The sequence below is a fragment of the Orycteropus afer genome, unplaced genomic scaffold (assembly GCF_000298275.1).
Source record: "Orycteropus afer afer isolate SDZICR_OR568_19922 unplaced genomic scaffold, OryAfe1.0 scaffold00003, whole genome shotgun sequence".
In the NCBI taxonomy this organism is placed as follows: Eukaryota; Metazoa; Chordata; class Mammalia; order Tubulidentata; family Orycteropodidae; genus Orycteropus; species Orycteropus afer.
In genome coordinates, this window is record NW_006921590.1 from 21,391,599 (window position 1) to 21,414,909 (window position 23,311).

General features: G+C 40.3%; 1 protein-coding gene across 1 annotated transcript in view; it reads right to left on the bottom strand.

The window, feature by feature from the left end:
- Nucleotides 1–23,311, bottom strand: part of PLCL2 (phospholipase C like 2) — a 267,613-nt gene that overhangs the window by 24,857 nt on the left and 219,445 nt on the right. The window contains exons 4-5 of the mRNA XM_007936615.2: nt 21,275–21,350; nt 833–942 (exon numbers count right to left, since the gene is read on the bottom strand). Coding sequence (XP_007934806.1) covers nt 833–942; nt 21,275–21,350 — 186 coding nt within the window. The remainder of the gene's footprint in view (nt 1–832; nt 943–21,274; nt 21,351–23,311) is intronic.

Below are 23,311 nucleotides of genomic sequence, written 5' to 3' on the forward strand. Positions count from 1 at the left end.
AGCGAATTATCGAACCCAGGAGAGAGGTGGTGGGTGCTTTGGGAGGAACGATTGGTGAAAGGGCTGGAGGGAGGCAGCATGTTTGGTCTTGCAGTAATAGGCCTTGGGTTACTCCTGGTAATCCTGCCTTCCCCTTGTAGGGTTAGAGGAGGTCAGAACATGTGGCCTCCTTGTCGTTTTTGCAGTTGGGCATGTTCTCAGAATGGACCAATCCCTGGAGAATAACCTCACACTGGGTAAAGTAGGGGGTCAGTGAAAAAGAAGACCCTCAATGAGTTGGACTGACACAGTGGCTGCCACGATGGCCTCAAACAAGCCACAGCTGTGAGAATGGTGTAGGACCAGGCACCTGGTCATTCTGTTATACATGGGTCAATATTAGTCGGAAGTGATTCAATGGCACCTAGCAACACCACATTAATATTAAGGCTGGGATTATGCTTTAAAGTGGTAAACCAAATGTAGGTATCTAGAATCTTTACACTGCCAATCAATCCTTTGTAATCGAAAGTTCTAATTCAAATATAGCAACTGGCATTCATGAACTTTAAAAATAATAAAACGCTTTGAAAATAACATGGTGTGTTCATTCTCTTCCTACCAGAATCTGCTGCAATGAGCCAACCATAAAAGTTCCCATGTTCTACCTCCTACCCACACTGACCAGCTATTGTACCTTTGGAGGGTAGAGTTCTTCATTTGATTTCCGTGACCATATTACAGTCTGAAGTGGCTGATAATGTACAATGAAGGAGACGTTATACTAAAAGGAAAAAACATGCATGGAAAATACTGCAAAATCACTAGCATCAGAAAGAATTCTGCTAAATACCTTTAAGATGGTAATATTCCAGGTAAAGCTCTCCACTGCTTTCTGTAGTTTCCGTTCCTTCAGACCTTCCTTTGTGCCTATGCTGTGCAAGTGTTCATGGAATTCCATGGCTGAAAGACATTTTTTGAAAAAGGAAAAGAAAATATATTATTTCTTCATCCAATCTGTGGCAATGAACTGCAACATAGATTATTTTTCTCACTCACTCTCTCACTGCCGTCGAGTCGGATACGACTCACAGGGACCCCTCCTTGGGTTTCCAGGGAAGTATCACTACAGGAGTATATTGCCCAATCTTCCTTCCGAGGAGTGGCTGGTGGGTTTGAACCACCAGCCTTCTGGTTAGCAGTCAAGTGCCTTAGGCACTACGCCACTGGAGCTCCTGTTGTTGTTGTTGTTATTATGTGCCGTCGAGTCAGCCCTGACTCACAGCGACCCCTCCTTGGGTTTCCGAGGCAGTATCACTACGGAAGTAGGATTGCCCAACCTTCCTTCTGAGGAGTGGCTGGTTAGCCACTTTCTGGTTAGCAGTCAAGTGCCTTAGCCACTATGCTACCAGAGGTCCCACTGGAGCTCCTAGGTATAGTGAAAATGCTTCCAACCTCCACTGGCATTTCATAAATGTGCCTGTTTAAGAATGTAATGACATTAACCTGACTGTATCTTGTTAGTATACTGATTACTTTTAAATGGCACTTTATTTTTTTTAACGTAAAACCATACTATATTACTAAATTTGATCTATTTTATTCATCATGCTTGGGTCCTGAATGACTTTTGGCTGTATTCAAAATCAAATCCATTTTCAAAAGAATAGAAATTTGTTGTACCATGGGGGAATATTCTAAAACATCTGTTATGTTTGCAGAAGGGACTTCCAAAAGAATGACTTTGAAAAGTTTCCACATATGGCAATATCATTCATCTATCCATTCATAAAACAAGTATCTACTGAATGCCTAGCACACACCAGGCACTGTTTTAGGAGCCAAGAAAACAACAGGGAACAAAACAGAAAGAAAAAAAAAAAAACTAACCTTTGCTTTTCAAGAGTTCACAATCCAGTGGAGGAGACACACAATAAACCATGTAGTAGGAGCTCTGGTAGCATAATGTCTAAGGCACTTGACTGCTAACCAGAAGGCTGGTGGTTCAAACCCACCAGCCACTCCTTGGAAGGAAAGTATGGCAATCTACTTCCATAGTGATACTGCCTCAGCAACCCAAGGTGGGGTCACTATGAGTCAGGTCTAACTCGATGGCACATAACAACAACAACAGAGAGAGTGAATGTCTGATGGTGAAAACATGACAAACAAAATACAAAGCAGGAGACTGAAAGTCATGATGATGATGAGAAGCATATCCAACAGGTATAAACAGGCCACTAATAGAGGGGCATTTAGAAAAAGAATTACAGGCCTGCCAACAGTGTCTACCCAAAAGAAGGAAGGACGAAGGAAGGAGGGGTGGGAGGGAGGCAAGACAGGCAAGAATCTTTTTTTTCCCCCCCTAATGATTGGCCCAGCTCCCATATACTGGTATTTATTAGTAAATTATCTTGTTTATCTTCAACAAGACTTTTTTTCCTATGCTTCTCTGTTTTGCTTTTATTAAAAGGGCTCCAACATGAAACCCAATCATGAATATTTGCTTCAAAAAGTAAAAATGAACTGTTAGCTAAGATTTCTTTAATGTCGATTTTTTCAGAACAGTTCTCTGTTTTTGTTATTAGTAGCCATCTACAACATTGGGATACAAAAGGTCACATCATTTTGCATAATGAAAGTCATTCTTGATGCTTGAAGTAGTAACACTAATTGTTCAGATAATAACATTTGTTGATCACACACCACATGCAGGTCATTTGATATATGTATGCTATACTGAGTCCTATCAAAAGTCCCATTTAAACCCATTATTTAAATATGCTGAACACTCTGTAAGAAACTACAGATTTTTAGGAGCACTGGCAGTGAACAGGTGTAGGAGAACTAGTGACACATTGACAACTCTTTCATCAAAAAATCTTCTGTAATTTTGTCCTTGAATGCAATGGCGGTTTTTAGAGGCATGAGTACAGCAAATATTGCAACAGCATTAAATGATGCCATCAGAATACATAACAGTTGCTATTTTTTTTCCCATCAATCCCAAATTAAACTGTGCAGGTGCAATATCCCAATTAGGAGTTTTGTACCAGGGAACAGATACTACATATGGCATATAAGGACTATGTATTATAATGTGAAACTTTATAGAACAAATTACAAATAACTGGTAATTATACCTCTTATGGTACAGTTGACTGTCCTTGTGCCAATTATAAAAATGTAAGCAAGTATACTGGAGAGTTACCTAACAAAGAAGACAGGGAGCTCTTTATCATTTCCTGTGATTGGTAGTTTAGGGTCCTGAGTTTAGGATGCTGAGGTTGGATTATGAGAAGGCAGGAATTTAAAGAAAGGCTATCTGCTTAGGCTCCAGACAACTACAAGATAGATGGGAACCTGGGATGCAGGGGACAGGGTTCAACCAGCACAACTCAATCACTATGTTCTGGTACAAGCTGGCCTCAGGATGGCCACAAATAACATCTGGCCGCGGCTGGTGGCTAGTCCTTTGCTCAGCTCGAGAGGCCAGTTCTCCCTACTGCCTTCTTGCTAACTACCCTAATAACCCCGCTGACATGCAATTACCTCTTTTTATCTGCCTACAGTAAATACTTATTTTTTACTTTATTTCTCACTTTCACGGCTGAATTATTATCAGTGTGTCTTTCTTTGCCTGTCTCTGTTGCCAATAATTTAGCAATGGCGCCTCAGCTCCAGAAAGGGAGCTGATCATTTACATAGGCGCAGTGCTGAGGAGCAGCCCTCATCAGCAGGTTTTTAATAATGCTTGCTTAGTGCATCCTTCGCAGTTCTTACATGCGCGTAAGAAAACACGGAACTAGCTTCTCTTTCTGAGCAAGTGAAAAGAACACTGCTGCTGTCATTCTCTCAGCAGGCTCACTGAGGGCTGCCCCCGCACAGGGCCCTATCAGCACTGTGGGAGCAGGGATACAAAGATGGATGAAACAGAAGCCTTCCAGCTCTACAGCACTAGCAGTTTTCACTGATGAATTATCGAATGAAAAGGCTACAGATTTCTGAAAAGAATTTTAATTTTATTGATGCTGGAAAAAATTTCTTTTGTGATGGCCATTTGTAAAATTAGTATTTAGAAATTTATAAATTACAGATTTAAGCCAAAAGAGTTCTAATGTTCTTTAGAGAAGATGGCTCTTGGCTGATGTAGCCCGAGCACGGCACGGTGGGCCTACGCAAAGCTACTACGCTACCAAGCTACTGGGGAGAAGTGAAAGAGAAGGCCGTTTGCGACTCATGCTGCTGCTGCTGCTGCTTAGTGATGGAGGCAAGAATTCCCACTGTGAAAACAATCTTCAGGTTTGGAAATAGAAACCTAGCCAATATAGTGAGGGAATAAGAAGTGGATTTTTTTTTTCTTTCAGAAATAAGTTCTATTAGGCTGTGTATTTCTAATGTCTTCCAAATACTAGGCCAGCTCCTTTTCATCATAAATTTGTATATTTTTAAGGCACGCGTAGTTGTCTGTTATCTTGAAGTTACCTGTTTAACAGGATAATTATATTTTGTTCATTAGCCAATGTCCTTTATTCTAACTGATTTAAACCCAATAGCATTATTACAGGAGCTCTGGTGGTGTAGTGCCTAAGGCACTTGACTGCTAACCAGAAGGCTGGCAGTTCAAACCCACGAGCCACTCCTCGGAAGGAAGATGGGGAAGTCCACTACCGTAGTGATACTGCCTCGGAAACCCAAGGAGGGGTCGCTATGAGTCGGGTCCAACTTGACAGCACATAACAACAACAACAACAACCAGGTAAATATCCTTTGAAAAGTATGTGTTATACAACTGCAAACTGCTATATTATTTAGCAGTAAAAATATATAGCATGTTCAAACGCATTAAGGTTTAAAGAGGATGAGAATATTAAACAAATCCACTCAAAAGCATAGGAAAATGGATTAAAGCTTAGGGATGAATTTCATCCAGGATGCCACCAATGAGCAGGGTCTCACTCACAGACTTGGCTGGGCAGGGGTGGCTGCTCTTTTGATCAAAGGATGGCCTTTGAGCCTTGGCTTCCCTGTGCCAAGGAACCTACAATTAGGTCCCTCTCACTCCATGACCCTCAGTTTCTGTTCCTAGGGAAAAGCTATGGGTTATTTTTCTTCAAGAATGTTAACCAAGGAGAAAACCCACTCAAATTCCTTTGTGGTAATAAACTTGAGAACTTGAAAAGGAAATAAACAATAGTTTGTTAAACAGCCAAGAAAGGACAAATGAAGAATCTAGTCAGGAGATGTCTACGAGAGTTCAGTTCAATTCTAGTGTAAAGGAAACGAAAGACATGGACCACGTGAACAAAGAATAAGGCTAAACCGTCAGTCCATGCTGGGGACTGCACAAATCACTTAACCTTTTGATATATGGTTATAACGTTATGGTTTAAGATAGGTACGGCCACACAGATGTATAATGATTGGATTCTGGCATAAACAAACATATTTTAGAAAGTTATCATTTCTTCCTACATCATCTCTTGAAAATCTAAACAGATTCTTCAGTCCCACATAATTTTCAAACCATTACTTCACAACCCTTTCTAATCTAAGTATTTTAAAAGTTCTTTTTTGAGGGGCTTAAAATTTAATGACATAAAATAAAATATAATGCTGATAGATTAAATACCACGTGTTATGAAAATTAATAAGTGGGTCCTAATTTTCCAAGATGCCATAAATTAATTAAGGACATGAGCAACAAGTACACTGGAATGCAGTAAAAAGAAATGTTCACTTCTCTCGAGTTTTCTGCTGCCCATCAGAGATAACAAACTTAGATGACAATCCAGCAGCCATGCAAATATATGAAACATGATATACAGATCAAAGGCATTAATAAGAGGCTTTTGCTTTGAAAAGGAGAGAGGCGTAGACAGAGACACGGCATCACTTCCTCTTCTGACTGAAACGAATGCTACTTACTCTTTGCCAAACATAAAGCAGATGACCTTTCAGACCCCTGGCTGGGGATTTTCTACTAATCTAAATGATATGAATCTAAACTACAGCACATACCACATGGCTAAAACATTTTAGAGGCAAAAATAAATTTCAAAAATGCTCATAACATAGACATATTGATCTTAAACTCCAAGAAAGACTACTTTTTCAACTGAAAAATGTACTTTGTGGTCCTAAAAAGCTCCCCATCACAAACATAACCAGTGATAAAATATTTTTTTCACGTGTTGAAAACAGCAACCAAAAGCAAAGTGTAAAATCTTTGAAGTAGTGAAAAAGGAAGTATATTTATACATTTATTTCATATTCCTCAAATTACATTTAGTGGGATATTATTACCTAGAAGATTCCCTACAACCCACTGCTGTTGAGTTGATTCTGACTCACAACAACCCTATGAGACAGAGCAGAACTGCTCCATAGGGTTTCCATCGCTATAAGTCTTTAAGGAAGCAGACTGCCACAACTTTTGGGGAGTGCCTGGTGAGTTTGAGCCACCAACATTTTGTTTAGGAGCCGAGCACTTACTACTGTGCTACCAGAGCTCCCCAAAGAATCCCATAACATAGGTTGTATTTGGGACCTCAAGGAGCTATTGTAGTGCAGTGGTTAAGCACTCAGCTGCTAACTGTTGGTCAGCTGTTTGAACCCACTAGCAGCTCCACAGGAGAAAGCTATGGCAATCTGCTTCCGTTAAGACTACAGTCTTGGAAGCCCTCTGGGGCACTTCTACTCTGTCCTACAGGTTTGCCAGGAGTTGGAATACATTTGACGGGAATGGGTTTGGTTTCTTTGTTTATTTGGGACAACAAACAGTATTTGGGACAGTAAAGAAGTTGCCTCATTAACACTATTAAAAGCACCTCAATGTAAATATCTTGGGACACAATATCATACTACCTTAATAACAAACTATGGGCAGCTAATCATTTTTTCTAACTAATTTACATATACATTTTTTTTTTTTTTTTAAACCACTGCCATCAGTCAATTCTGACTCATAGCGACCCAAGATGGTAAATCTTTATGCAAGTAGAATGCCCCATCTTCCTTCTGCAGAGTGGCTGGTGAGTCTGAGCTGAACTGCCAAACTTCTGGTTAGCAGTCAAATGCTTTAGGCACTATGCCACCATAACTCCTTAATTTACATATAAACCCAAACCAAAAAACTCACTGCCATTGAGTTGATTCCGTGACCCCCTTTGGGTTTCTGAGGTGGTAAATCTTTAGGGAAGTAGATTGCTCCATCTTCCTTTTGCAGAGTAGCTTGGGGGTTTGAACCGCCAATCTTCTGGTTAGCAGTCAAATGCCTTAGGCACTGAGCGACCAGAGGTCCTTAATTAGTACCTATTAAAATGCATAGGCTTTAAAAATGATATGCTCTGTTCAGAACCACCAGGGGTCTGAAATTTGGGTGTGCCACTGACAGGTGGGCATTTACATTATAACCCATGGAGACACAGAAATGTCTAATTACTTTTTATATAGTTTCATTTGGTAGTTTCTCTTTCTTGGCCTTCTTCCCAAACAATCTTGGCATTAACAAAAGCTAAATAATTTTAAGATAAGATCTTGAGCTGTTAAATCCCATTCCACATGAAATGGAATAGATGAACCAGGTCTCTTAAATATATCTGTAAAACCCAGATGGATGATCAAGATCCCTGTGATGCCAAATCCAGAGCAATACAATTTGTGAATGAATTCTGTGACGGAAGTTTTTCTTCCTCTGCCAGCATTTCCATCTGGGTAAGGCTAGGTGAGATGAAGTTGCATCACTTTTAGTCCTTTATGGAATCGAGCTATAATGGCGTTCTAAACACATAGCCACATGACACACTTGTGGTGGGATAATCTGAGGAACATTCCTCAGTGGTACAAAGGGTTAATGCACCCAACTCAGTGCTATCAAAAGACTGGACGTTCACGTCCACCCAGAGGGACCTCAAAAGAAAGACCTGGTGATCTACTTCCCAAAAAATCAGCCATGAACACCTCATGAAGCACAGTTCCACTCTGACACATATGGGTTGCCATGAGTCAGAGTCGACTCAAGGCCACTGGGAAACTTGAGAAATAAAGTGGTTAAGAGGACATTCTTCATTTAACTTCACCAAGGAACACACAGACCTTACCCCCTCATACTCAAAGATTAGATTTTTATACCTAGAACATTTTCGTTTGGATTTCAATCTTAAATCGTTTCCTTCCTTTCTACCACAGTTTGGCATGGTGATCGTAACACACAAGGCCCTTGTGACCTCACCCTGTCCATTTCTCTCTTTCTTTTTATGCTTTTTAAAAAAGCTTTCATTTTTGAAGAGGTAATATAGTCGAAACGTGCAACAATTTAAAAAGTAGAAACTGTTACACAGTGAACTGTCTTTCCCTTCTACATCCTCCAGCCTTTTGGTTCCCCTCTCATCAGGCAACTACTGCTATTCTTTCTTAGCCTTCCAGAGACAGTTTATGCAACCACAAGTAGACAGGAGGCTAATCTTCCTGCCCTACCTTTAAAACAATTATTAGTCAATAATGCACACTGTTCACCTTAGTTTTTGAAACATTATGTATTTTTACCTATACATGCATAAGATCTTCCTTAGGAGCTCTGGTAGTGTAGTACTTAAGGCATTTGACTGCTAACCAGAAGGCTGGTGGTTCAAACCCACCAGCCACTCCTCGGAACGAAGGTTGGGCAATCTACTTCCGTAGTGATACTGCCTCGGAAACCTAAGGAGGGGTCGCTATGAGTCAGATCCAACTCCATGGCAGTGAGTTTGCTTTTTGTTTGGGTACATATGTATACACGCATAGTACATATGTAGGTGTAGACACACATATCAATGTATATACATCCTTATTATTTTTCATGGTAGTATAATGTTCTACTGTGTGGATGTATTATAATGTATTTAACCTACTGTTGAATATTTAGGCCGTACCAGTGTTACAAAGAAAACCTTGTACACGTGCCATTCCCCAAGTATGTGAACCTATCTGTAGAACAGACTCCTAGAAAAGGAACTGCTGCCTCAGAGGGAATGTGCATTTGTAATTCTGACATTTACTGCCTTTCCTAGACGTGGATTTGATTTACATTCTTCCCAACCATGTGAGAGTACTTGGCAAGCCATCATGACCTCCATGTGAGCAAACTTCAGGGTACGTGACACAAATGTTTGGATATGATGCACGAAGAATGGTAGCTCCTTGACTCACCTCACTCACTTAGCTTCCAGGACATTACAGCACTCTTCTCCGACCTCTCTGGCCCTGTCATTTAACCTTCTTGGCTTTCTCCTCCTCATTTCCTTAGCATCCACATACCAGGGGGCCAGGGTTTCACCTTCTCTGCCTAGAGTCTCTTTTCATATGCTCTCAGGTGATTATCTCTCTTCACAAGATAATTCCTTCCCAAACATTCACATGGTTTTATTCCCCACCTTCATTTTTGTCTTGGCACAGATGTCACTGCCTCTCTGAGGCCTTCCCTGAATATACTAAAACAGCTTCCTCCACCTTCATCTCTGGCACCCCTTACCTCCTTCTCTTTATTGTTTTCCAAAACAGTAATCACCATCTGACACACTATATTTTACTTATTTGCTTTTTTGGTTATTTTCTATCTTCCACAATTAGATTTAAGCTTCATAAAGGCAGGGATTTGTTTATTACTATATTCCCTGTTTCTAGAACAGTATATGGTAGATGCTGAATATATATTTGTTTAATGAATGTATACATCTCAGTGTACTGTTAGTTTGCATCTTTTATGTAAGAAGTTGAACACCTTTTCATTTTGTTTTAGAGTCTTTTGAATTTCCTGTATGTGAACTGTCTCTTCATCTTCTTTGTAAGGAATGTTTACATTGGGTTGTTGGCTTTTTTTCTTACTGATTTGTAGGCTATATATATGTATGTATGTATGATATTAGCCCTTTATCTATGTTATGTATTACAAATATTTTTTCTCAGTCTGTAGTTTTAGTTTTGACTTTGCTTCAAATAGTTTTTGCCATGTAGAATTCTTTTAACTCAGTGTAATACGTCGTTAGCGTTGTTGTTGTTTATGTTCCAGCTCTTAGGTCTGTATTATTTTGTTGCCCACATCACTGGCCTCATTTGCTGCTTCCTTCTTGGCCATGCGTTGATGCTCCACGGCACTCGCTACTGCTGGTACAGGCCTTCTTACCCTGTATATACTCTGCTCTGCCTGGAATTCCTGTCCCTACCTCCCTTGCTTCCTAAAAACAAATCACCTCTTGATTCTTCTGCTCTAAAACCTGGACCCACTGTCACCCAAACAGAGGTCATCACTCCTTCTCCTTGTCATCACTGTCACGCTGTAAAAGGTACACTCACTGTGCAGTAGTGATCTGTTCACACATTTCTCTCCATCACTTGATCTGGAGCCCTCTGAGGGCAGGGTCCGTATCCTAATCATCTGTGGATCCTCCAGCTTCTAGTCAGACTGTGAGTAAGAATCTGACACGTGTCTTCTGAATAAATGAATGAAGAAATAACTGCAGCATTCTATGTTCAATTCAATTAAACAATTACTTACTGAGTACTTGTTTCCTCCCAGGCAATGTTCTTGGAGTTTGAGATACATTATGAACAAAATAAAGACCCCTGGCCTTAAAGAGTTCACATTTCAATTGGGGAAAGGCAGACAATAAACAAGGAATGTAAGTAAATTATGTTGTGTGTCATAAAATAACAATTACTATAGAAAAAAAGACAAAAGGAGAGCAACATAAGAAGGATAAAGTTTTAGGTTGAAATAAAACATCCAGTTCTGAATTGTAGGCTCATAATCATACTCCAGAGCTTTGTGTATTTCCTTCTCACTCTTTCTTCCTTAGACAATAACAGCCAATTCTTTTTGTAGGTCTGATCTCCATCTCAACTTCACTCTCCTTTGCACTTGACCATCCTATTGTGGTCTCACACTCAACACACATTCAAAGCCAACTTCTTCCTATCCAGCATTTCAAGCATCATATTCCATGACTGTTGCTGTTGTTGTTATGTGCCGTCGAGTCAGACCCGATTCATAGCAACCCCAACTCATAGCGACCACTCCTTGGGTTCCCGAGGCAGTATCACTATGGAAGTAGATTGCCCCATCTTCCTTCCGAAGAGTGGCTGGTGGGTTTGAACTGCCAGCCTTCTGGTTAGCAGTCAAGTGTCTTAGGGACTATGCTACCAGAGCTCCCATTCCATGACTGTTGTTGTTGTTGTCATATGCCATTGAGTTGGCCCCGACTCATAGCGATCCCTCCTTGGGTTTCCAAGGCAGTATCACTACGGAAGTTAGATTGCCCAACCTTCCTTCCGAGGAGTGGCTGGTGGGTTTGAACCGCTAGCCTTCTGGTTAGCAGTCAAGTGCCTTAGCCACTATGCTACCAGAGCTCCTATTCCATGACTAGGAGTAGGTATTTGAACTAGGAGGACAAAGAAGAGAGATGAGTCATCCAGTCAATCCCCAAACAGATTCCTAACTACTTAGTGACCCCACTGCCTTTAGCAGTTTCCTGAGGTGTTCAAGACAATGGCAGAACTTGAAATAAAGATTTTATGACCATAGAACTTTGGGGAAAACTGAGTTAAACTGGAGGACATTGAGCATGCTATCGTGTACTTAGAGTCTTCCAAGGGAAATAAGTTGTGCTATGAAACTTGATAATAAAATCCTTTGTTCCAGGAGTAACCACTTCATGGTTCCTTGAATCAGACTTTGAGAAATGTTGGCCTGGAAAAACCAAGCCCAAACGCTTTGAATTAAAGAGCCTCCATCATCTGACCCCAATTTTATTTCCCCCCTGAATTTCTGCTACTTCCTGAAGCAAATATCTCCCCTCAGCCAGACCGTTACATTCCACGTGCACTGAAAGCACACCTTGATGATGAAGCCTTCAAAGCTTTCCCACCTAAAATACCCTAATCCTTCTGCTCTACTTACATGAATCCTGCATTTCTTCAAGCCCCCAGTTCAAGTCCATCTTTCCCCAACCAACAAAACCCTTTGGGATTACTTATCTCTTCAAATTTTATTTGTGCCTATACCATTCATTTGGCTAGTTTTATAACTTTCAATGGTAGTTAGAATTGAAATTGGCTTTTATCACTCATTTTTTTCCATCTCAAATAATTAGTACAGAGTCTTGGCACTAAATACATTCCACAAATCCATGGCTATGTTTTTCCTTTAATATGTTAATATGTGTAATGACATGTTATTGGCATGGCACTGACATATATTGAAAGAATGCAGGTTAAAGTGGCTCCAAATTTCTTATAAGAAGATTTATCTCTAAATAAAGAAGGTTGGGCAATCCTACTTCCGTAGTGATACTGCCTCGGAAACCCAAGGAGGGGTCGCTATGAGTCAGGGCTGACTCGACGGCACATAACAACAACAACAACAACAACATTGTTAAATATTCTTAGCATGCATTTGTTTACTTTTACCCACTCTAATACTGGTAGCATAGTGGCTAACGGCAATTGACTGCTAACCAGAAGGCTGGCAGTTCAAACCTACCAGCTTGGAAGGAAGATGGGGCAATCTACTTCCATAGTGATACTGCCTCGGAAACCCAAGGAGGGGTCGCTATGAGTCGGGTCCGACTCGATGGCACATAACAACAACAACAACAACAACAACACTTTATATATTTATATTGTATGAATTGTGTTCCACGGAATTTGAGAGCTGGAAAAATGTGAGAGATGATTAGTTAGGCCATTTTCTTAACTTTATATCTGAGGATATCTACTAGGTTACAGATATAGATATATTCTGGTATCTGAGAAAGGTGATTTATTTTGCTTATGGACTTCACATGAATTGTAGTTCTTCTCAGCTTTGACAGGTATAGTAGAAGTAATCATTTTTTTTTTTTTTTTAAACAGCTTTTTTACATAAGCCCCAGACTTGAAAATAGCCTGACTTAATGATGGTCATTCCTGATGGATGACCCTGAGAGTTGCTTTTTGTATCAAAAAGTGATGCTCTCAGACACTCTGGGATTTTACAGAGGCAGCGGAAGAAAGAGAAGTGAAAAGAAGGTCCAGTTTTGGGGTATGATCACAGGGTAGACATCCCAAGAAGACCAAGTAACTCCCTCATTTTCCTCCCTTTCATTCATGGCACAGGTGACTTTTCACCAGTGACAGATGTCATAAAGAACAAACATGTTTTTTCAGGAAGATGACTTGGCTGCCAATCAATCTCATGAATCACATGACTAGTGCCAGTCCCAGTGGTCACGAGCACGGTTCTTGAAGAGCAGAGGAGGGGCCCAGATACGGATGGGGGGAGGTGTGCTCTGTTCCACCCTTTACTGGGGTGTACTCACAACCTGAATTTGCTCACTGAAATGCAAATTGCTGAGGCCTACCCAAAAGAATCAGTGTTTTGGGGGTGAGGCAAAGAAATTCCATTTTAAACAAAGATCCCCAGAAGATTCTGATCCCACTTAGGAAAGTCACTATTGGTAACAAAGTTGATGTGGGATCCTTAAAGTAGCATCCAGGGTATAAGAGATGAGAGAGGTGTCATGAGATAGAGGGTTTCTAGGGGCCATTTTCTTATTTTAAAGTTTTCCCCAAGTTGCCCTAGTAGTCCTTGATGATCACTCCCTCTACCCTTCCTTACCAGAGATGGAGGCTTCTCTTGGGGGAATTAAAAGGAGAGAAAGAGACCAATGAGGGACTTGCAACTTCTCAGGTTCCCACACTTCACTAATTATTAGTTAATTAATTAGTATGTGCCTGAGAGAGGCTCTGGCAGTCCAACACCTACTCTTTAAGAAAGGGAAAGATGCCAAGGGATCTGCATCTGAGGGGGATTCCCTGTGTCTAGCCTTCAGAGACAATCATTCTCATCTTCTAAGCCGGGCATTAACTTCCCCCTCAGACTCACGCTGCAACTGATGTACCCTCGGGTGGCTGTATGGGACTACCTGTTTAGTCTTTTAATATTTCTAAGTAACTGCCATTTCGATATTGCTGCTTAGGCAACTGATGTCAGGTCACTGCCTTTTAGAACTCACAGGGCCTCAGGGAATCATTTAGAAGGAGGAAAGTGAGGCAGAGAGGGGTCAAGTGGCAAAGTACAGAGGGCCTAGGATGTGGGTCTCTGGATTCCTTTTACCTCTGTAAACCCAAGAGCTGAGAAATATTCTGATGTAAACAAAAACAAAGTTATAAGGTTTCCTGGTTCCCTTTTGCAGGAGATTTCAAACGAAACATGTATGAAGCGCTTTCAGAATGAACTTTGCAAATGACTTTAAGTTTACAGTATTGGGCAAGATAATGAATGACATGAGCAAATCAAGTGACATATGGTGACAAGTTACCTATCTGGGAGCCTCAGCTCCCATGAACACATTGAGAATTGAGGAGTTCGCAAAATAAAAAAGATCCCTGAGCCATTAAGAGGAGCTCTGGTGGTACAGTGGTTAAAGCAGTAGGCTGCTAACTAAAAGACTGGTGGTTCAAACTCACCGGCTGCTCTGTAGAAGAAAAAAGAGTCAGTCTGCTTCTGTAAAGATTTACAGCCTTGGAAACCCTATGGGGCAGTTCTACTCTATACTATGAAAATCACTATGAGGCAGGCCATGCATTTGGTGGGGTTGGAGCCATTAAATCCAGGTCATGGGACTTCTCATTCTCTCTGCGTGGGGTGTGGGGCAGGCCCTCATCTGCTTTTAGGTAAGACAAATCTATCAGGCTTGGTCCCAAGGGGAAATGCCAACTGTTCAGCAGACTAGAAGCAGCAAATTAGAGAGGACAAAGAGAGTGATGTACAAATAGAGAGTGTGGAAGACAGTACAAATCAGCAGTAGGAAGTGAGCGCTGAATGAAAGGAGATGGGATGAAAGTGTGCAAACACGGGATGGGATCTAAAGAGGCTGGCAATTAAGTATGTGGGTTAAGGGTCCTCTACAACCTAAGGGCTTCTTAGGGAATCCTCGCGTTAAACTGCAGCAAAATAATGGAGAATGCACAAGATGACCCAGAGATCATGAGAAAAGTTCAAATTAGTTTTTGCAAACCAAATTTAAGAAAGCAGGATGTATACAATCCATTATTGAAATTGTCCCATTAAACTCATTAAAAAGAAGGGTAATTAAAGCTTTCATTATTTGGAAAATTACCTCAAATTCCACTATCCTCAGTAATGATGCAACCCTGGCCATGCAAGAGAATCCCTTAGAGCTTTTAAAAACTAAGCTTCTCCTTAAATAGGGCTGAGGTGAGCTGGTTTTCTTTCATTTAGAGCTTGTCTCCTCCTGTCTTCTCACAGTCATTCTGAAAGAGCCTGGGGCCAGTTCTCCTGCCAGGAGAGGAACCAGGCTCTCTGGTCATCATCTCTGCACTGGGCATGCCCACAAAGCCAGGGAAGCCAGCCAGGGATGTTTTGGAGATCCTTCTGCCCTTTAGTCACCTCCCACTGTCCCCAAGGCTTTGCGGGTGTGCTCCAGGAACATCCTCAGTCAGGGAGTTCCCTCAGCAGCTTCTCTTCTTGTTTCCTTCCTTCCTTTTTTTTTTTTTTAAGTTTAGTTTTTATTTTACCAGGCTTACAGATGCATGCATTTTAAAGAACCAAATAGTTGTGGCCAATTTCTCCCTCTCTAGAACCACTCAAATTCAGTATCTGTAGCCTGGGATTTTTCTCTTTTTGGTATGTCTGTCCATAATTCTAGGTGACATGCTTATGGTAATTAGCATTTTATATTTTCAAGCATATCTGTTAAATTCTCAATATGAAGGATGAAAATTTTGCTATTTGTATCCTCCCCACCACACACGTAGTTTCTCAACTTCTTTCTGGAGTCAAACTGCTTCTTAATCTAGCTTTCAATACTTCTATCCTTTTATCCTATTTTTACTCCAATTCCAGAGATACCCAGTGCCATCAAATTCTGAGCAGGAAGTAAAGGGTGGTCTTATAATCAGATTGCTTGCTCGCTTTCTTCACTGTCAGCTTTGAACTAAGTTTTCTGGGTCGGCCAAGTAAGTCAATTATCAGTTGTTCATATGTTTTTCAGTTTCCAAAATTATGTTGCTCCCATTTTTTTTGTCCTTATGAATTTATGCCTTAACTAACAAACCTCTTTGTTGTCATCTTGATGACTTTTGGGAGAGAGTGGAGATTAAATGCATGTGTTTATTCACCATCTTTACCAGGAAGTCTCTCACTGGTAGCTTTATTTCTCCTTCAGACAATTTATTTTCCATTTAAAATCACCTGGTAAAAACATCCAGTTCAATGAAGGAAAAATAGTTTGGGTTTCCTATTAAATCTTCCTATCTTTTATAAAACAGATCAAGGCAATGACTGGAAAGAAAATTACAAATCAGCCAGGCGATAATTTTTTGGCTATTAAAAGAGAGAAAGAGGTAGATATTAGAATGTGGAAAAGACAAAATTCAAAAACATACGAAGACCAGGATTACTGGTTGGATGTTGTTGTTGTTGTTGTTATGTGCCGTCGAGTCAGCCCTGACTCATAGCGACCCCTCCTTGGGTTTCCGAGGCAGTATCACTACGGAAGTAGGATTGCCCAACCTTCCTTCCGAGGAGTGGCTGGTGGGTTTGAACCGCCAGCCTTCTGGTTAGCAGTCAAGTGCCTTGTTGTTGTTGTTGTTGTTGTTTGCCGTCGAGTCGGCCCCGACTCATAGCGACCCCTCCTTGGGTTTCCAAGGCAGTATCACTACGGAAGTAGGATTGCCCAACCTTCCTTCCGAGGAGTGGCTGGTGGGTTTGAACCGCCAGCCTTCTGGTGAGCAGTCAAGTGCCTTAGGCACTATGCTACCAGAGCTCCCAGTCAAGTGCCTTAGCCACTGGTAAAACTTCTGAGACTAGGGCCCTGAGTTACCCCTTCCAGCCTGGAATGATACTCACTCTGTGGCTACCTCTCAGTCAAACAATAGGCAGGACTAAGAACCATGGGAGATCAGAAGGGCAGCATTTGTGCAGGAGAAAGCTAGGGAGGCAGGAATGCAAAGGTAAGAAGGACACAAGAAGGAAGTGGGAGGAAAGCTGTTACATTGTGTGTCACAAAACAAAATGTGTATGAACTGTTGAATGGAAAATGAATCTGCTCTGCAAAATTTCACTCAAATCACAAAAAGTTGAAAAAAAAAAAGTGGAAAAGATATTTCCCCTGAAAGATTGTTAACAGCTTTTCTATGAACTTTTATAAACTTTTTAAAAATAAATTTTCATGAGCTTTTATGATGCTTCCTCCCTATAGACATCTCTTTAGCTCCCCTGCCTTTACTAACCAGAAGCCTGGTGGTTCAAATCCACCAGCCACTCCTCAGAAGAAAGATGGGGCAATCTACTTCCGTAGTAATACTGCCTCGGAAACCCAAGGAGGGGTCTTCTATGAGTCGAAATCGACTTACTGACCACCTACCTACCTGGCTACTTCTTGGAAGAACAACTATTTGTTAGATTAATGGAAATGAACATGTGGTGTGTGTGTGTATGTGTGTGTTTACCTGTGATTATTAGATTATATGCACTCATTCTTGTACAGCCATGCCATCTATTTCTTCTCGGTCTTTCTCTCATATGTGCAGCCCAGACCCACTCATCCCACATCACACCTGCAGGACCCACTATTTAATTTGCTCCATTACCAGATATTACTAATACTAACCTCTGACCCTGAACAAACCCTCCCATGCTCTTAGCACTATCCTTACCCCATTCTCTCACTTCCTCATTCCAAAGCTGGTGTTCTACAGCATGACTTTCTGGTTTACCTCCTCAAGGAAAACCACTCCCCTTTTTCTCAGAATTTCTCTAACTGTTGCAACTTTCGGTCTTATGTGAGAGGAAGAAGGGTCTTTCCTCATCTCCAAGGTCAACTGTTTCATGAGTGTACTTGATTCCTTCCCTCTTCACTTCCTTCAGTCTTGATCTGTGTTGCACATCTTTTACTGTCTTTCTCTTCACCTCTTCACTGGATAGTTTGTATTCCTAGGAGCATGCTAAGGTTTTCTTATAGAATCTCCCTTTAACTCTCCAGTTCTGGGAGCTACCAGACTTTCTTCTTGAAAGACTGGCATGCGCAGGCTGCCTCCAACTGCTTGTCACCTAGTTGTTTCCACTGTCTTCCCCAAAGGGTCCCTTTGGGTCATCTGCAGACTGGGGTTTGCAGGTTCCCCAGCTCCCTGTGGTTGGAGGGCTTCACTTCTCAGCAGTCCTTTGCTGCCCTACTCCTTCTTCCCAATGGCAACACCAGCAGACACATTTCCAGCTCTTAAAAAAATCTACCACATACCCAGGAGTCTGAACCCTGTCCAGATGGGACTCATTTTTGATCATGTGATTGGGGGTGGAGGGGTTGACCTCTTATTTTCATTAAATTGTTTAAATGAAAGTTGTCTAGTAGGAATATAAAGTTGTGCTTAAAAGATTAAAAGAGTTCTAAAACAATCCTCTTTTGTAGCACTTTAGTGACCTATATCTCTCCATTTTGTTGTCACAAGATTACAGTTTTGCAAGCAGAATAACAATTATTTATCAAAAGTAATATCTTATTTCAAGTATCTTTGGAGCCCCAAAAAAATTAGCAATTCTTCATATGACTAATGACTATATGCCTCTATGATAACTGTAAACATGAGAAACAAAAGATCAAGGACTCTAGAATAAGTCCTCAGGATAACAGAAAGATTATGTAGGCGTTCAGCAGTAACCATAAAACCAAAAGATAATCTTTAATATGCACATAAATATCTTTAAACCCAGAGCAACATGAGCCATTTACCAAACCAAACTCACTGCCATCGAGTCGGATCCGACCCATAGCGACCCCTCCTTGGGTTTACGAGGTGGTATCTCTATGGAACTAGATTGGCCAGTCTTCCTTCCAAGGAGTGGCTGGTGGGTTTGAACCACCAGCCTTCTGGTTAGCAGTCAAATGGCTTAGGCACTACACCACCAGCGCTCCTACGTCAACCATTACACAGTGGTTATTTATTTTTTTTTCTTTCCTAATAAAAATTTCCTTAGGGATACTGCCTTGGAAACCCAAGGAGGGGTCGCTATGAGTCAGGTCCAACTCGAGGGCAAATAACAACAACAACAATAAAAATTCCTAATAGACAAGTCTTTTCAGCTTTTTAAATAAAGCTCTATTTTAAATACAACTACAAACACATTCCTCATTGAAGCCAAACAGAACAACCTAAAGTCACATTACATTAGAAATGACCAGATTTCACAAACCAATGAAGTTGCGAAGAACTGACAATAACTCAAACTGCTAAATTAATAAGCAGTTCTTTTTCTGACAAATGTAGTTTCAAATTGTAATAGTTCACAATTCTCATAGTGATATGTGTGTTTAATAGAATTGAATACTTAATAGAAGTCAAATCACATTTAGTCAGTTAATATTTGGGCGACAGCTCTGTACAGAATGTTAGAACAGATGTCACAGGTGAAATACAGAGAGTGACTCAATATACAATCTTGGTGCCATAGGAAGTTATTATCCTGTTTGGAAGACGGAGCACATTGATAAAACATAGCTACTGAAGAAGTGCTATTAACTGAAGCAAACAAATGCACTGAAAGGCTTCACAGAATGGCTGGGTAAAATAAATCCTGGAATCATGAAAGGTGTCCTAGAAGAGTGCTGAGACAAATTTAAAAGAAAAAAAGAAATACATATTGGCAGAGATGGACTGTGAAAATCTGATGAGGTAGAAACTCTCAAGGAATGTAGAAGGGCAGTGCAAAGGTGAGGTCACACGACCCACTTGATCTTCCTTTCTTACCTCACTGCTCCCAGAGGCATAAGGCTTAGGCATCTTCTCAACAATTGCCACGGGCCTCCTGATACAATCTTTGGTGGGTTTTGCCCACTAAAATATTTTGCACACAGGCACTATGATCATCACCTCCAAGTTCAGTACCTCTCTTCTTCTGCTCAAAAACCAATAGCTCTCCACTGCTTTGCAAATCACGTTCAGACTCCTGAACTACACAAGGTAAAGATCAATGTCTTTGATGGAATGAATCCTACTTACCTGTGTGCTTGCTTTCATAATTCCTGTTTAATTGTAAATTTCTAAAAGGCAAAAACCAATCTTGCTTATTTTTTTTATACTTTGGTATGTAAGAGCTACTGAGTACCTTATACACAGAAGTTCAAAAGATATCTACCAAATGATAAACAGATGGTTTAATTAATAAATATGTAATATTGACAAAATGGGTGGGCCAGTTGATAGAAGACCTTCCATCGGATGTTAGGAGCTCAGATTAGCTACAAGAGATTCTAGGCAACTACCAGATGATTTTGTAAAGGGTATGGTCAAAATGGTGTTTGAAGCAACTTGTCTGTAGCTGTGGACTGGAGAGGTTTAACTCAGAAAGGACTTGAAGTAGGACGATTACGCTAATAATAATTTGCTAATAAGTAAAACAAGATGAGGATTTTAGAGTTTGTTGATTAGTCACTAATGAATATATTCCTTAAATAAGCACACACACAAAAATCACACATATATTTGTCTCAAAAATATTTTAAATTTCTGAAACAAAAAAATTTTTTTCCAGGTTAAGTAACATCTATAGTGCTTTAACTTGGAAATAAAAACAAAATATTCTTGCTCATGATTTATAAATATTCTTCTTATAAGAACTTTTATAATTGACACTCAAATTTTGAAAGGACTCCATTTTGTCTTTTCTTGTTACAATACAGGATACTTGATATTTTTGGTATTGCCACAGCTAAAATTAATTAAGATGGTTGTTATGTAAGTAGAATTTTATAATCTAGTATAACAGTTGGAAGATAATTTATCAATAAAAATGCCAATGCATTAAAAGGTGTTAAGTGGTGTTAAGTGGAGCCCATTCTCCTTTATAAAGAAATCATTAGGCATCCCCTCAAGCCTCACCTTTTCTACTGTGCACTAGAAAGTCACGGAGAGTGGTACAGGGTTTAGTAGCACAGGTGACACTAAGGAATAGATTAAAGCAGGGGTTCTTCATCCTCGCTGTACATTATAAACACCTGGGAACTTTTAACAACTATGAATTCCCAAGCCTCACCACAGGCCAATATGCATATAACTTTAAAGCTCTCCCAGGTGAATTTGTTCTCCAGGGTTGAGAACCACTGAATCTGTATGCTCTTTAGACCATGGCAAATTTTTTAGATCTGGTTTTCTTGATATACTATCAAAAAAGAAGAAACGACAACATACTTTCAGATACAGGGACAAAATATATGTTGCTCCTATATTTATTTTAAAGAAAGGAACACAAACTTTCACTTACCTGCCTTCTGACAATGTACGATCTTTTCATACACGGCATCTGCATTTTCAAGCAAAGCCTTGAGGGACTGAATCATCTGCAAAGGGAACATCCAGATACAAGATTACACCTGACAACGATCCGACACTCTCCCACAGAGTGCTTGATATTTCCCCCTAAAAACAGGCTGATGTGGGGAAGCAAAAGATGTGACTTCCCGCCGCTCACGTCCAAATATATATAAGTATCCTCTGCGAAAACAATAAAATCATGCATCCTCATATAATAGTTTAAATAAGACTGTATTATTATGTTCCAGGTGTAGTTACGCTAACACACCACTGAACTTGAACCTTGAGGTACTACCAAACTGAATTTATTTCAGCATGGAAAACCTACAAATAAATATGTGTACACATCTGATCTGGGTTTCAAACCACATTTTCAGTCCTTCTTTTTAATAACACCTGCAATTTCATCTGCTAGAAAGCTCTAACATCTATGTGCCTCGCCCATTTAAGCCAAAATGCTTTCATCTAAAAATCAGTTTAAAACTTACAATATGGATCAAAAAGCAGCATTTATATGATGCCCTTCGTCATTGGGGAGCTCTGGTAGCATAGTGGCTAAGGCACTTGATTGCTAACCAGAAGGCTGGTGGTTCAAACCCACCGGCCACTCCTCGGAAGGAAGATGGAGCAATCTACTTCCGTAGTGATGTTGTTGTTGTTATGTGCCGTCGAGTCAGCCCCCACTCATAGTGACCCCTTCCTGGGTTTCTGAGGCAGTATCACTACAGAAGTAGGATTGCCCAACCTTCCTTCCGAGAAGTGGCTTGTGGGTTTGAACCGCCAGCCTTCTGGTTAGCAGTCAAGTGCTTTAGCCACTATGCTACCAGAGCTCCTTCCGTAGTGATACTGCCTTGGAAACTCAAGGAGGGGTCGCTATGAGTCGGGTCCGACTCGATGGCACATAACAACAACAACAACTTCGTCATTGATACCTCCCTAAATACTATTTTAAATGTATAAAAATGATTTTTAAATATTCAAATTTGAGTTTTTGTTCCGAATTGCATGTGCTGGTTTTAAAAATCCAAGCTTTAGTAAGAGAAAGGATCACTTCATCAATTATTTTTCTCACCAAAAAGCAGGAGTCCAGACCAGTTCAGTAATGGTCAACAAGGTGAAACTGGAACAGGCCAAATTTTTAAAATCTGGATGAAGTAGAATAATGATTGGAAGGGGAAAAATTCCAGGTCCAAGCCCTGGAATTGAAAACTTCGAAGATGCGCAGTAAGTCCTTTTAGGAGTCTGGTATGTAAGATTGGATTACAGCTAGAACTGTGGAGAGGGACACACATTCAAAGCGGCACAGCTGACCATCATTTTTGAATGGGGCACTACTGTTTCAGACTCTGCCTGTCAAGAGATCTGGTTGCTAGGCAACATGTGCACAACCCTTGTTTTCTAAGAGGGAGATTAGGTTTCTAGCAGGGTATCGACCCATAGTTTTTCCTGTTACTGTTCTAGGTCATCTATATTTGACAAATTCAGGTCCATTCCAGTTTTGCTTCATCAGCCATGACTGAAACAGGAAGAACTGGTTCAAAGCCTTGCCAAAAAGTGAGAAAAGTACCTGTCTAAAATCATCTTTTTACCTCTGAAGTCACTATGAAAATGGGAAAACCAGGTTCGGCTCTCATGGCTCAAATGGGAATAATTAACGATGCTTGCCTTAAGTACGGACTCTAATTTTTAATATTTAAATGTCCAAGTATTTTTGCATTGTAATATTACTCACATATTTTACATGACTATCCTAACTTTAAACAACAGACACCCATCTATCATTCTCCATCCTTATAAATTCTTGTTTTTCTTGATAGTATTTATCACTAACTGCCATATTTACTATTTTATAATAAATATAAATAGGTAGTATTTGTACAACCATACTGTATTTTAATACCATAATTAACTACACCTATTTAAGCTAAAGCACAGTCAACATGCTTTTTAGCAAGTGCACTAGATTCTTAGTTAAACAGCATTTATC